Source organism: Gambusia affinis, linkage group LG01 (genome assembly GCF_019740435.1).
Source record: "Gambusia affinis linkage group LG01, SWU_Gaff_1.0, whole genome shotgun sequence".
Taxonomy (NCBI): Eukaryota; Metazoa; Chordata; class Actinopteri; order Cyprinodontiformes; family Poeciliidae; genus Gambusia; species Gambusia affinis.
Genome location: NC_057868.1, coordinates 43763165 through 43779767, shown reverse-complemented (window position 1 = coordinate 43779767; position 16603 = coordinate 43763165). Strand labels below are relative to the sequence as shown.

Here is a 16603-nt window from a genome sequence, read left to right as displayed (position 1 = left end):
TCAACATAATTTCAACAAATATGTAAAAAATAGTTTTTCATAAAATTTGCAGACTGCAGCTTTAAGTGGGCCTCAGACAAACTGTTAAAAAAGCACAAGGGCATTTTTTCCCAAATAGGGATAAGGTGCTATTAATAAAGCAATAACATAAGTTGTAGATGAGCGAGACTTACCAAAGTTAATCATTTTTGCCAAGTACCAGAATAACGAGAAAGGAAAAAATGTTTATTTGTTAGCACGTACAAGAACAGTGTAATCATTTTGTTGGAAATAATGTTTGCCAATTGTTGAAGAGGGAAATACATTGACAAAATAAACTGTTTTTACATTTATACAAGACCTCAACAAAAACAAACATCATACATCTGAACTTGTTAATTTGGCTCAAATATATGGTCAATAAATTAGGTTACAAACTGAATATAAAATGGCTCTGGATGAATTGGTTTTAGCATACATGCGTCAAAAGGTTTCTGTTGATGGAAGCCTTTGACCAATTTGAATGATGAATAAACTTTACTACTTTGCTTTATAAATAGGATCAAATTGAAACGATTTTGTACTTGACTTGGTGTCTGTCTGTTCAGACAGAGACTATTGTATATTTTTGTACACAAACAGGATCCGTTTATTTCGTAAAGTGCTTTGAAAATAGGGCTGCACGATATTAGAAAATCTTGTAATGGCGATAACTTTGGTAAATATTTTGTCGACAATATCAGTTTCTCCTTTCCTTCCTGACCTCTGCTTCTATCACTCTCTGACCTTTAGCATTTTATCTAAAATAATTAGTGTTTAGCATCTGCCGCCATGAGACTATCAAACTGGCTAATCATAATAGCATTAAAAAAAATCTAAGTTCATTACAATTGAATTAGCCAACAATTGCTGCACTCTAAACAGTCCTGTGTAATGAATATCGCATACAGTTTATATTGTGACGACAAATTGTTTGCGATAAAATTGTGCAACCCTACTTGAAACGTTTGTTGCTGAATCAGAGCTATAAAGCAAACTGATTTGAACTGACGTAACTCCAAAAGCAGAAGTACATTGAAGCCTTTTACACACTGGTTGAGAACATCCACAAGTTACGATGCTGACAGTGAATAAGTGAGAACAAAGTGTGTTACTTTTTAAGTTAAAATACAACTTATTCTACAAACGTGACACTGAAATTCCTTAGATGTACCAAATTTGCCCATGTGAGGATGAAATGACGCACATGGAGATGTACAGAGAGGAATATTTACTTCTGTTGTCATTCAAATAGGCTTTGCATGACATGCATACTGCACAGTTTATCTCTATAGAAACACATGGCAATCACCACAGAGCTCTGTTGACTTGTGTTAGCCGTGTCTTCTGAACAGAACATTACAATTACATCATAAATTAGCCATGCAAGCATTTTACATGTTCCCCTGATGATGCTCAGTCTCAAAGGAAGAGCCGCCTGGGTCACTTGCTCTGCTGGAGGTACTGCTGGGTGAACATATTGAGCTCACTGTCCAACCAACCTGCCTTGTTCCTAAAGAGAAAGAAAAAGGAGACAGAATTCAGATCTGCATCTGGGCATCGGCGAGTGTCTGACAGGGTAAAAATAAATACTAACAAAAAGGACAAAGTCCAGTTTTCTAAGATGGGCTTAATTATAATTTACAGTAAAGCTATGACTAGAACAGACACAAGGTGGAATATTGGGGGACATTGAGTACACTAAATCCACTAAGCCATAGGGTCCTTAGGGTCTGACTCAATACAGTCTGCTGGATTTCCTTAGGGTCTGACCACACAGCAATGTTTGGGGTTTTTTTTTCTAAAATGGTAAGGTTTTTGACTACCATATTTTTCGGACTATAAGCCGCTACTTTCCCCATGCTGTGAACCATACGGGTTATAACCCGGTGCGGCTTTTCTGTGGATTTTCCTTCAACCACCAGGGGGCTCTTTAGCAGGAAGTGAGTCATTGGAAGTCAGAATTGAAAATCAAAGAAGAAAGTGCTGATTTTCATTTTTAACAAGCACATGCTAGCAGCAGGCACAACGGAGAAATGTTTTCTGGGTGCACTCTATAGTCCGGAAAATACGGTATTTGTGCCCCACACCCACAAGGAAATATTAGAAAACCCAAAACAGTTTTCTCTTTAAACAGGTTTCAGTAAAAATCTTCAGTGCTACAGCCAAAAAAATAAATAAAACGTCACTCGGAAATGGCTTCAACCTGACCCCACCGATGCTAAAGGTCTGGCTGAAACTGATGGAGGAAACACACAAAATGGAAAAGTTAGCGTTTATATGCTGAGACCACAGGCGGATCTTTACAAAAAGAGATGGAGCAAATGGACAAGATTTCTGGAGAATAGCTGAATCAGGTCTTTTATTCTTTGACATTATATATGCTGCTCTAAAACTGGAAAGTAAATCTGAATGCTGATTCACACCTGTAACTGTTTATCTTCGTCAGAACGCAAGTAATTTCTCTTGCCGACAGCTATTCGGTTCTTTGTTTTGTATGTGATTGATAAATGTAAAACAATCAATAAACACAAAGTTTAAAAGAGTCAATAAAACAGGTCTCAAAAATCCTGCCCTTCCCTAGTCATGTGGACAGCGAAGACACAGACACGTAGCCCATCCTGTAACTCCAAACACATCATACTGCGTACTGCGGTGTCTTACCGTAGAAGTTTAGCCTTGCTCTGTAGATTGTCCAAGAGCTCAATCTTCCTGTTAATTTCATTGACTTCATCATCGAGGTTCTGACGGGTGACGTCTACCTGCTGGCACAGCTGTGCAAACACGCTTGTCAGCTCTCTGTCAAAGACGAGACCGAAACACAACAAGTTTAAGGGGCCGAGGAACCTGCTTTTTACTGTCGAAACATATAATCTGATTATTGTATCCTTTGACGCCATGACTGAAACTCACTGCTGGACTTGGTGGCTGCAGTTGGATCCAGTGTAGCTGACAATTAGCTGCAGCTTCTCACTGGCGTAGTCCACAAACTGTCGCTTGAAGGCTCTCTCTTTGGCCTTGGTAGTCCATGTGAGTCGCTCGTGAGCGTAGAAGCCCATAAAGACCCAGTGATAACGCTATCAGGCGCCATCCCACTGCCTTCCAAATCTGCATACAGTAGCAAAAGCCTCAAGTTATCTTAACCGCTTTGGCATCAAAACATACTGAAGAAAATTGTGCGAACAATTATCACTCCCACAGCCTTGTCTGTAGCCCCTATTGATCTTTATTGTTTTAGAGATATTCCTATTTGTCATTATTTCAGCTGAGGGATTGCTGTATAATATTTCGACCCATTTCATTGAAATTATTCCAGAACCTGAAAAAGATGTAATCAGTGAACCCTATCGATGTCAGCGTCTAATGATAAGAGAGCAGAGTCTTTAGAGCGCCTTTGATATAATGAAAGATATTTTAATGAACTATTCAGGCAGTGTGACATGTGAAATGAAGTGATGTTATTGGGGGATTTTAATATAAATCGGAACAGTAAAGACAAGAGAAGGAAATGAAATAATATACTGAGTAGGATTTTAAACAGATAATTGAAGGATCAACTAGGATTACCAAACTAGATTTTCACAAATCTAGGTCAATTCTGACAGTCCTGTAACTAGATTACAGGACTGTCAGATTAGTGATCAGTGATGGACTCTGACCATTAGTGTAATAGTGACTCAATTGGAAGGGAATTATTGATTGTTGTAGAATGTTTTAATGACTACACACATTTGGAAAGATTTCAAAAAATGAATTTGACCCTGTAATTAACTCACCACACCGCCGACCACAAGGACACCCATGGAAGTGCGCGATGTAAGAGATGCAAGACCTGTCACCATGGTGACCATGAGCTCTTCCTGAGTCACAGAACTTTGTGGGAATGGAGGCATGCTAGTGCTGACTGGTGTTAGGGCCATGGGCCGAGGAACCTGCAAGTTTAGCAGCAAAAAAAAAAAAAAAAAAAAAGCAAAGATCTCTTTTATTCAGGCTTTATTATAGGTCATGCTTCTACAGCACCACAACCTTTCTTGTAGTAATTAAACATGTAAAATACAGTGAATTATTGACCAAAACTAAGCAGTTTCTTTTTCCAAATCCTGGGAAAGATTACCTGGTCGTTGTAGCCCATGAGGGCCCGTCGGGTGTTCTTGGGCCCTAGAAACCGGTTGACGAGCATGGTCCAACCAAGGGAAAAGTGGAAGCTGATATCCTCTTGAAAATCACTACAAAGCTTGTCACAGGCCAGGTCATATGTAAGGTTGAAGTACTGACGAGGAATGATCTTGTTGGCCTGCTCTCTGATCGGATTTGGCAGCAGAGGCTTCAGGCCCTCTATAATAAAAATGATTTAAAAAATCAGTTGAGATCAATTTACATTTACCGAGACAGAACCATCCATAAGATGACGACAAAAAGAAGCATAAAGCGTGCAGCAATATGTAAATGGCACAAACCAAACATGAGACTGTGTAGAGACAACAGACAAGAAGTATTAGTATTTAGCTGCATGATATTTTACCGATCATCTCCATTTGTGTGGCCTGCAGGGCGTTCGTGATGGAGCTGGAGCACCTGTCAGACATGGTCTTACCCAGACCGTCCTCAATGTACCGATGGAGTTCCTAAAACACAAAACGATCTTGTTGTTTGTCATCAAAATTGGACAACTGTTTGGGAGTTTAGCAAAGACTCAGACTGTGTAATTCAAACTGAGTGAGGAACCAAAATAAAACATCCAATAAGTCTGTTGGTTTAAAACTCAGAATACAATTAACTGCAGGGAATATACATCTCACACTCTCTACAGTTACCTCTCCAAACCAGTTTGACTTCATGATAGGTTGCTGACAAAATTAAGCAAAAATAAAGAAATAAAATAGTTGCACAGTCATCAAGTGACCAAAAGACTATTGCTTGAGTTTGTAAAGGTCACACCAGTAGTGACTGGTTTGTTCATTATTATTTAAAATAATAGTTGGTGGGTGCGGCTTATATTCAGGTGGTTTGAAGATTGGTATTTAGTATTCAAAGTAACTAGTATAAATTCTTCATTAGTTTCTTTGCTTAAAGGGGCATTATCATGTGAAAAAGATTCAGAGGCTCAATTTCAAGGCGTTAAATTATGAAGTCATATTTCATTTATACAGCCTTTTATAGTAATCTAGCAACCAATCAAGTTATCAAATAAATCTTTGAAACTTCTTTTGTTTTGGCTAGGTGCAAACTTAAATATTACACCTTTGACATTTTATTTCCATATGTCATCATTCATTAAGATTAATCATTTTTTACTCTTTTTTTTCAGTTTTTTCTTAACCAAAGAAATTGTGAGTTTATTTTCTGTTTTGATTCCTTACATTTACATAACAAAAGGGAAATTAGCCATTTGAGTTTGGTAGTTCTTGTTGCTAAAAGAATATATGTTGACCCCAAAGTGCACCAAACAAAGTAAAGCACAAAAGGACTCATTTTCTCCCCTTTTTTTAAAAATTCTTTGATATGCACAGACTAATGAATTAATCATTTTAGAAACTACCAAGGGAAACTCACATTTTTGTAGACCTTGAGGACCACAGGTGATGGGTGGAAGTCCATGTGGAAGTCATCCACTAGGACATGAAGCTTCCTTATTTCCTCTGCCATAGTGTTGGTTACCTGGACAGGACCACAAACACACCACATTAATTAGCAAATGTTCATAAATCATTTGTGACATTCTAATTCGCAGCCAATTGCTTTTATTTTCTGTCGTTTTGTTAAACCAAGCTAACAATGGACAAAAGATTTACTGTCAGTTAAAATAGACCTTTCTTTCAATGATAAAACGGCCATATACACATTTTGTTTAATGTTTCTTAAACTGAGTTGGATTTTCAACCCTAATGCCATTCTGTTAACCTTTACTTCTGCCATTGAAAATATATAAAATGAAAGCCACAATTTATTGAAGTTTTCATTTAATATGGATTTAATGAACTAAAATACAGTAATATTAAGCAAATTTTAACAGTCAAGCGCCGCCATTATTTTTAAAACAAATACTAAACGTGATAACACGTAATCACAGAGACTGTGACGTCACATTTTGCATTTTTACATGGATCTCACCTGTCTCTCCACCTCCTCTGTAATCCTCTTGATCTTAGCCTTGCAGTCCATAGTTAACAGATCCAGTTGTTTCTCTATAAACTCCAGCCGTTGTTGACGATCCTCTTTTGTCTCCAAGCAGTAGAGTCTGAGGAAACATGCACAAAAGTACAAACTCATTAAGCTGAAGAAAGGAGTTTGATTATAACCTGTTGTAAAGATATATTTTTAAAAAAAGTGGTACTCAGGGTACCGTGACATAGACAGACTTTCTCCTATTGGGGCTAATATCTGGAAAGGGGTTTCAAAAATAAGACGCGTATCTTTTTAAAATCCTACCAAAAGAAAACTATAAGCTGGTCTATAACCTGGAGACTCCCACCCCAGTTGGACCATTGGCAAGGAATGACAGGAGATTCACTATAGACAAGCTGACATATCTTCAACGCATCAAAGTACACTCTTTCAACAAACGCTCTTCTAAATGATTTACATATAAGAGCAGGGAAGCATAATTAGATCCAACACTTTGTAGTATTGTTTTCTTTTCCCCCTCTGCACTACAAATCAGTCCCCCCAAAATCCAAAATTAAACATTATTAAAATATGTCTTATTTTAATAATGAAAAACTTTCATACTTTTAGTCACAGGTGGTAAATGATTTTAGTCATTTACCACCACCAAATCATTAGTACAACTTCAGTTTGTCAGAGCTGTACCCCACTGTGACAGTGCTCATATGTTTAGTGTGGACAGTACAACACACACTCACCTCTGTTCTTGGGCAGCTACATGTACCACGTCCATAATGCGCCGCAGAGCTTCAGATATTTGCTTTGCTCTTACTGTGTGCTGTTCGAACTTGGTCTTCACCGCAGACTGAGATATGCACTCCTAAATACAGCAAACTGATTAAACAGACAGTCAAGAAATCTGGACATCAATGCAAAATGTGAATGTCTTGAAAAACCTGCAACCTGCTCCTATGAAAACCGTCATTTTGAAACGTGTAAGTGTTTATGAATGATATGAAGAAATTAGCAAAAGCACAATAAAAGGAATGGAAATATTTTATGATGCTGCACAGTAAAAGTGTCTTACTTCAAATCGCCTCTCAAAGTTTTGGAACTCAAACATTCTGGCTTGAAATCCTTCAGCCAGAGCTCCACCTGGAACAACGGCAAGAATACAGTCTTCAAGATCCTACACACTGTCACATTACACATATTTATTAACAAGACAGACTTTACATATCGGACAGATAGATTATATATATATATATATATATATACACACACACATACATAAAAACCTATATATAATCTTTACTATAAACCTAGTAAAAAATAACACCTATTTGACATTTACATTTTTTAAGTAAGAACATACTGTTGTTGTATTTTGCAACCTTTCAACAAATATTAATTTGATAGATTATTTGACTTTTTTTGGGAATTCCAAAAACTATAGTAGAGATAAAATGGCTTTTTTTTTTTTAAATGGCTTGTTGTAAATGTTCAAAAATGGATCCTTTTAATGGCTCTTTAAAGTAAACGGACCTTTAAGATTTGGTTCTCATAAACTCCATTATTGGTTGACAGTCATTGGTAGGGGTTGGGATTATTGCAAGGTAATGTAAATGATCAGCCTTTGTTTCTGTGTCATTCTTTTGTTCTGTTCCCAAATAAAAACAAAACACTCTCCCCACCCTGGCTCCCTGCCACAAAGCCTGTTAAACACCACAAGCAATTGGAATCCAATCAACCTGATTCAGGCATTCCTTGGGCCTTCTGCACACGAGCCTGAAGCACTTCTTTAGCTGAGACGAAGAAGATGCGGTCGCTGGCCTGGGCTCTGTCAACAACGCCCAACTCATCCACAAGAAAATTAGTGCAGCGATCCATGTGCTGTCTGCGAACCTGTCGAGTTAAACTTACGTTGTAAGAAACGCAACAGATTTGGGTACAACGGCTCTGAACTGACCGGGGTGCTCATGTGCAAACGCTCCATGCAGTTTACCATCAACATAAAATTCCTCCAGGACTGAGACTTTCTTTCCCAGCAAGCAGAGAAGATCCTGCAAGCCATTTTTAATAGTCTTTAAAATATGACACTGGATGTTCAAAGGAGATATTTAAGGTTGTAATTGTAAGGTATTCAAAAGCAAGTGCATCTTAGTTTCATCTGATGTGTTGACATTTCCTACAAAAATGAAATGCTTGGGGCGTGCTCCGGTGGCGTAGAGGGTACGACATTTGCTGCATGTCTTCCCCCCTCTACTTCTCCCTTTCCTGTCAGCCTACTGTCATATAAGGGACACTAGAGCCCACAAAAAGACCCCCTGGTGGGGAAAAAAAAAATTAAAAAAATGAAATGCTTGTCAGGCAACTAGGTACCCTAGTGTCAGAAGCTGATGCTACTAAACTGTGGCAGCTACCAAAACTATCTATGCCATGAATTGAGCTTGACCCTGCTGTCTTTGTCTTGAGGTAACAGTAGTGCTGTTTTGCCAGTCTGTCTCGTTTTCATTCTAAAAATTACTTTTTTAGCAACAAGTATAACTGTCGGAAAAAAAAATTGTGTGCACACTTTTACCGTATAAATTTGACTAACCTCCTCCATGTATTCTGGCTCTGAGGCAGAGGCATCCCAACGGTTGTTGAGGATAAAAACATTAGGACTGGAGAGACGCTGATTGACTTTATGAAAGAAGGACTTCTCCTGCAGAAAGTAAAGATACGTTTTAAAACGGATCACTGAAACACAGTTATCTGCGTTTTACATAATTTACATCAAACAAGCAATTGCACAATTCCCAGTTACTTTAGCTTTATCTGGTAAAATACTTGATTCAGCTGCTTCTGTAGAATAAAGCTTTTGGGTCTCACTGTTTGCATGAGCGTGGATTCGGAGTTTGCTACTAGGACAAACACATCTGCATCAAGACAGAACTTGTCGATCCAGCTGTCCAATTCGGTGGTGACGTCGATGCCTGGGCTGGAGAGGAGAATGAGGCAGTGTCAGCTTTTGTGAAAGAAAGGATTAAATGGAAATGATCAGTTACATTTTTCTTCAAAACTGAGTATCAACACTCCAGTTAAAGCTAAAAACCAACTTTCAGCTAACCTGTCCAAAAGCACCAAATCATCTCTTAGTAAAGCACACTTTGCTTTAGGCCACATGACACAGACCAGACTGCCCGCGTCCAGATCCACATCCTGAAGAAGAGCGTGGGCCAGCTGGTTCACCGTCTGATCAGAGACATCCATGGGTCAACCTTTACTCACAAACAGCATTCTACCACTTATTTAACGTACTCTGGTAGCTACACTGGTAACTGGAGCTGTTGGTAAGGTCACTAACCGTTATGCTTTTCCTATCCTCAGAGCCTTCAGTGAGGAGGAAGCCTTCATTGCCATCTGTGCCCTCCACCCTCAGGAAACAGTTGGTTGTGTGTCCGATTCCAGATGGCAGAACTTTATCACATAACATGGCATTGATCACAGAACTCTTCCCATTACTCGTTCTGTGAAAGAACAAATCAGTCATTAGCATGTAAAGCCAGTTAAACCTGCAGTAATTTCAGGAACCTACCTACGCTTTATGTAAAATGTTTGATATTTTGAGACAAGCAAAAACTCTGCTGCTACGTTTAAATTTGTATGTGTATCCTACTCCGTCATCGATTCTCATACGCGCTGAGTGAGGTGCACTCGCACACGGATGAACACGCGATCCGACCACACAGTCGCAAAAAACAGGAAGGCAAGCAAAGGATATCTGCATCTTTCCGACCTTCCTGCGCTCTTAGGGCTACGCTCGGGTGGAGCACAGCAGATGTCATGGTCGGACAGTGGGGAGGCGGAGGGGTTGTCCCGTCAAATTCAAACTCCATATTCACAAATACTTTATTGGTCCCATAGGGAAATCAAATAGGCCGTCAGTTTCCAAAACCGCACAAAAGAAACTTCTGTACAAGAGTAAATGGGGTCATTGTGACTCCACCACACCGCGCACCAAGTAAAAAAACCAAAAACTTGTGGGGGTCCAAATGACCCGCCACTTAAGACTGCAGGAAGTTTAAACGCAAAGTGTTGTTTTAATGGTTGCAGCTTGCTCTCCTGTCAGTAACAGCAGGAATAAGTGTTGTTATTGATGTTGTAAAAGATGGTAGGCTTTTTAATCACCAATAATTAAAAAGCCTGATTGATTTTGGCCTACACCGATTTGTTTCTGTGCTAAACTTGCATCTGTGATGCAAACTTGCAAAGTTGGCAACAGAAGGCAAACTATTGGGAAACATTGCCCCTCCCTCAGACTCTTGTGGTAGTAGAAAAGATGGGTGGATAAAATCGGTTTCACGTGTCGGTGTCGACCGATCGTCGATCACACAAAATTAAAGAAGTCGGTGCAATCAGTGCACCTCTAAAGTTTACCCACCCAAGACCAAGACCCAAGGGAAACACTGAAGTCCACCACAGAAAGTCCTTTCTGTCCACAGCCATCACCGTAACTTGAGTTACAACATTTACTTTGCATTTGGGATTAATAAAGAGAATTGAATCGAGTTTGAATGTTTGTGGGGAAGAAACAAAACAGTTCAACTTATTCATAAAAGTTTGTGTGAGAATAAATACACAATTACCAGAGTGGTAAGCTCTAAACTGAAAGAAAATGTCATTTAATTTACCTTCCAAAGAAAACCACCTTCATATGCCTCCGCGCAAGCACTTCTCCTATTCCTGCCACCTTGGACAGGTAACTGCAGACCTCCTGAACTTGCTCCTCAGTGGTCAGTGGGTCCAGCTGCTCATTTTTGTAAGTATCTAAATGGTGAGAGACACAGTGGTTAGTCGCTTAATGATCCGTCTTATCCTTGAAAAAAGGCATCCTGTTTTGTATAATATCAGACTATGAAAACTATAGAGCCAGTCAGTGTTTTACCCACTGTAAATTATCAGACTGTTACACTCACAAGGTCACAGACTACTTACTAAAACTCGAAAAAGGACACTCTATGCATATATGATCTTCCAAAGGCAAAATGCAGGAGCAAAATGTTAGATTATGAGATCTATCATAAGCAAATCCAATAAGTTATCTAAAGAGGATTGTTGTATTTACATGAAGATATTTTAATGGTTAAACTGGAGCAAAACATCTTTTATATTCTAATTACCGGTATAGAGAAGTGAGAGAAATCTTAAGGTGGGAGCCGATCGTTTCTGTTTGAGCAAATAAGGACAACTTGGGACTCAAGATTTAAAAATGCTGACTTGCATAAAGTTATATGGTGGCAAAATGTTACATATTTAGTATATAAATGTCTATTTTTGCCCATGTGAAAGTTTAGTTTGAGGATTTCTCCAACGTTGAAGACATTTAAGTTAAATTTTAGGTTGTTTTCCTGCTTCATGTCTGTTTTAAATAGTTTAACTCTGCAGCCATTTCAATGTTTTCCTGTCAACAGGCTCAATGTTTGCTTCATAATTTCAAAGTGCCTGAATCTCTGCCGTCAGAGCATTGCTAAATATCTGGTTACCAGAATTGTGAATGTGCTACAGCAGGGTCCCCAGTTTGACCTATTTTAGCCAATCTCTACATGAAGGAGTTGTGAGACAGGGCACCAAACTCCTACTCAACACCTACCATCTAGTTGAGCTATAAGAAAAACACCTGGGTCAAAATCCAAATCAAAGAAGAGTAAGCCATTACTGAACTCAAGTCAGTGGACAACCACATCAATTTCATGTTGGTATGATGCTAAAGACAACAAGCTACATTTACTGGTAGAAAGTCTGGTGTACTTTGAGAGAGATGGAAATGTCACCACTGGAGGGTAGACAAAACTCCCACACCAGTCAGTTTTAACTTTCTGAATCTCACCACCTCCTGAAATAAACTGTCAGGTCATCAACATCCTGCAGCATCAAGCCAAACGGATCGCTGCAAGGACAGGAGTCAGGTCTGAGGAGAAACACACCTTAAGACATCACTGCAAACCTGCAAACGCAGACGCCTAGGCCTATGATTAGGATGTCAAGAAAGCACTCATGTCAGTCCACTGAAGAAATATATATGTTTAGTTGAAGAATGTAGTCACTTCACTAGGAATATATTACAGGAATTATATTCTGCTGCATTTTAAATTCAACAAGGTGATGCCCAGGATAAAACTCCTCAACACATTGTTTTTTTTAATATAAATGTTAGATTTTTTTTTTTATTATTATTGTATTTGATTATCAGACTTCAGTTGTTTTCTTCATAGACCACACACATAAAACTTTCAGGGTTTTGCTCTTGATTCAAACACTTTCACAAAGGGGAAGTTCGCTCCCATCTTACAGTAGATCTGTGGAGATTAGGCATTGGCTGGTTATGGGTTTCAACGTATAATCCCGTCTAAACGCATAAAATTTGCTATTCTTTTGCTCCCATGAGAAGACAGATGGCAACTTAGGACAGAGGATGCTTATTAAAAACTCTACAGTCAGAAAACGGAAAAGCTTTGTCTCTACTAGTGCCTCATAAATAAAATTTAGGAACATTTGATAGATATAAAGGGGCATTATGAATAAAATCTATTATTATTATTATTATTATTATTGTAGCGGCTAAAATCCTGTATTTTAGGCTACCGGTTGTTGACTGTTGAAGCGTTGGTCTTACGTGTGCTCTATTAAGAATTCTGGATGCCAGTCTTTGTTTTGATTTATAATAAAGTCGTTTATTGTTTGCATGCTGTCCATCGTTGCTATTTCCATTGCAATTCACCTACATTCTGACATCAAACCTTAACCAAAAACACATTCGAAAACTGTTGCCCCTTCCTATCAACAACACCTGAACATAATCATGCTTGTCCTTAAATAACCCATCCCCCATTAGACACAGAACTCAAAATGAAATACGCCCCCTGGTGGCGGTAAACACAAAAAAGGCTAAATGGCTCCTACAATTATTATTATTGCTCTGACAGCAACAGGTAATGTTATAGGATGAAGATCAGCTAAGCATTCACATCAAAGCATGTAAAAAAAAATATATATATAGAAGCAAAATCACACATTTTAGAGCCATAAAAATAATACTGTGAGAACAGTATTATAATAAAACAGTGACATTTTTACCAGAGGTTATCAGTGGTGATAATTTTATATGAAAAATACCTTCCAGAAAGGCTGCGCTTTCCTTGATGTAGGTCCCAAGTTGTTCAAATATTCCATTGATCTTCTTCTTTGCAGTGACAAAATGCTTCAGTGGTGACACATTTACTTCAGCCATTGTTCTGTTTTTCTTCTTGCATTGAAACTGGAGAGGGCTGGGTCTTGGGACAGATATAGACATGGCACTGCAGAAATCAGAATAAAGGTTACCCAAACATTTATAGTAAAAGTAATCCACGTACATAAATCTCGCTGTCTTGACATCCTGAAGACCCTTAACTGCTTTAATCGAGATCCTTAACAAAACCGTCTGAGACGTTCACGGATTTGTAAGCTCACAAAAGCAAATATTCTAAAGCAGAAGTTACAAGACAATTCCAACACCTCTCTTTCCCTCATTTTGTAAGTCAGCTCAGTTATGTAAAAAAAAAATGTGTATACAGCCAGGATTTCATCAGCAGGCTTGAGGCCCAAAAAAGGTAGTTAATTAATATTAGCGAAACCTCTCAACAGACAAATAGGGGTGAAGCGATAAACCGGTCCCAATTTCATTACATTTGCGATATTTACATATGAAGCCGATCTCATCCACCAACCTTCTCCACATATCAACCAGCCACTGTCCTCTTTTGCCCTTCAGTGAGAGAGGTTGAATGACAGGCCTACACATCAGGCCACGTCTGTACATTTGCAGTCAACAATGGTCACCCCTATTGTTGGCAATTCAGCAACTTTCTTGCTGTACTTTGCAGCATTTCAGACAAAAAAAATGTATTGGCCAAATGCGGCAACGGCAAGTCAGGCTTGTCAAAGATCGGTGGTTGGAAATTGGTCAGAAAACTGCAATCGGTGCACCCCTAAAAACAAAGAGACTTTAAATATACTTTAAAATAGAAAAGTAGTACTAATGGAAGAAAAGAAAATAGTTTAATCATGTTTCATTTAGGTACAAACTACAAAGCTTTTCTAGAACATTTTATTCACCTATTAAAAGGTAACTTTCTTCAGAAAGTCTATATAAATTTTGTAATTATAGACAAATTTTACTTAGCAAGATGGTTCCGAGGCGTGCTGACACCTCGAAAAGCAGTTATTCCGTAAACAAAACCCAATTTTCTTATTATCCGTCTGCTTGATGTGCTATGAGACATTTTCGTGAGATGCTACTTATAATGATTTTTCAAAGGTCTTGCATTTATGGTTATTCCAATTTATCGTTAAAAAAATGTCTCATAGAATAAAACAATCCGGGAGTTTTCGTCTCGACTGCAGAGGCGCAGGCAAATGTTAAAAACTAAAAACATAGTTAAGCTACTTGCCTTGGATCAGGGTGTTTTCACGAACAGACTCCTTGCATCGTTGGTTAGGACAGGGTCGGTATCCTTGCATGCACACGGGCTGCGAAGGTTAGTGTGTGACCATCCGAGCTGTCAGACGAGAATAAAAACCCGTCACGCCGCAAGCATTTCTGGCGACACTGCAATCTTAACAGCTTCTGTTCGTAATATTATAAATATCAGTTATGCTGTTGGGTTAAAGCCACAAGCCCAGAAGCTGCACAGGCTCAGCGCCGTTCCTATTAGCTTGATCTCGTCCTGTCCCTTCTCTCCAGACAGACAGCTGAGCTCTGCAGGAAACGGAAACAGAAGCACATCCGCTAAAGACAGAAGCTTGACTTCTTCTTCTCGGTTGACAGACCAAGAATAAAGTTGGATTATCGCCACTAACTGGACTGGAGTTTGGAAATTATTTTATTTTCTAAAAACGATTAGATTTTTTTTCTAGAAGATTTTTACTTTTCAAAATGACATGTCTTGAGCTATTATTTTAATTACTTTGCTTCCAAAAAGATTTTCTTTTGTGTATTTAATTAATTCAGTCCTTGTTTGAGCCCCTTTGTGGTTCACATGTGATGCACCTTCGTGAGTATGGAGGACCAAAACTGACATAATAAAAAATAAAACCATAAATGTTTATTTTGTTTTTCCTGGTCTTCCATACAAGAAAACATTCAGGACAAATTCAAATAAACTCCAATTAGGGTGTTTACCCTGATGAAGGTTTTCTAAAGATTTTGATGAATTTAGGTTTGTTAAAGCCTAGGTTTTAAGTTGTTGTTGTGAATGGTCAGGCAAGTTAACATGGATAAACAGTTTTCCTGAAAGCATAAGGTGTTTCTACTCCATTCCACTTTGAGCAGCACACACTCTTGATTGACAGTGCTAAGATCCTCCTCTTGACTGATTATTTTTGACCAGGAGAGGTTCATTTCTTCAGACAGTAGTAGTAGCTCTTTATCTGTCTCCTATTACACTATGACAACCTGGTGACAGTTTTAACATCCATCCATCCATCCATCCATTTTCTTTACACCCTTCTTCCCTAATGGGGTCGGGAGGGTTGCTGGTGTCTATCTCCAGCTGCGTTCCAGGCGAGAGGCGGGGTTCACCCTGGACAGGTCGCCAGTCTGTCGCAGGGCAACAAGACAAACAACACACTCACACACACACTCACACCTAGGGAGAATTTAGAGAAACCAATTAACCTGACAGTCATGTTTTTGGACTGTGGGAGGAAGCCGGAGAACCCGGAGAGAATCCACGCATGCACAGGGAGAACATGCAAACTCCATGCAGAAAGATCCCCGGCCGGGAATCGAACCCAGGACCTTCTTGCTGCAAGACAACAGCTCTACCAACTGCGCCACTGTGCAGCCCACAGTTTTAACAAATATGTTAAAAATATATATTTTATTAAAGTCACACACTGCAGCTTTAAGACTTGCATTAAACTGTATTCTGGCGTGTCATAACTGACTCTTGTTTTCTGTTTTTTCTTCTTGCATGTCCTACAAATATTTGGGGCCTGCGCATAGCAATGCATAAGGAGAGCAGTGGCTGACTTGCGAAGCAAGTCAGTCACTGCCTCCATGCATTGCATGGCAGGCACCTATTGTTCTACACCCAATAGAATGTCTCTTTATTTATTGGGGCCTGCCCATAGCAATGCATAAGGAGAGCAGTGACTGACTTGCTTCGCAAGTCAGTCACTGCCTCCATGCATTGCATGGCAGGCACCTATTGTTCTACACCCAATAGAATGTCTCTTTATTATTATTGGGGCCTGCCCCATAGCAATGCATAAGGAGAGCAGTGACTGACTTGCGAAGCAAGTCAGTCACTGCCTCCATGCATTGCATGGCAGGCACCTATTGTTCTACACCCAATAGAATGTCTCTTTATTTTTTATTGGGGCCTGCCCATAGCAATGCATAAGGAGAGCAGTGACTGACTTGCGAAGCAAGTCAGTCACTGCCTCCATGCAT

The 16603-nt window shown here is 39.1% G+C and overlaps 1 protein-coding gene across 1 annotated transcript; it reads right to left on the bottom strand.

The window, feature by feature from the left end:
- Positions 1-204: 204 nt before the first annotated feature.
- LOC122836625 (mitofusin-2-like) lies at positions 205-14913 on the bottom strand. The gene is given in 19 exon segments (XM_044126339.1): positions 205-1531; positions 2683-2817; positions 2932-3072; positions 3074-3126; positions 3795-3950; positions 4133-4353; positions 4541-4643; positions 5572-5676; positions 6130-6256; positions 6882-7003; positions 7211-7278; positions 7875-8028; positions 8723-8830; positions 8998-9106; positions 9236-9360; positions 9473-9635; positions 10800-10935; positions 13282-13463; positions 14598-14913. Coding segments are annotated over 18 exon segments (2274 nt in total). The 5' UTR covers positions 13460-13463; positions 14598-14913; the 3' UTR covers positions 205-1461.
- Between the last annotated feature and the right edge of the window lie 1690 nt (positions 14914-16603).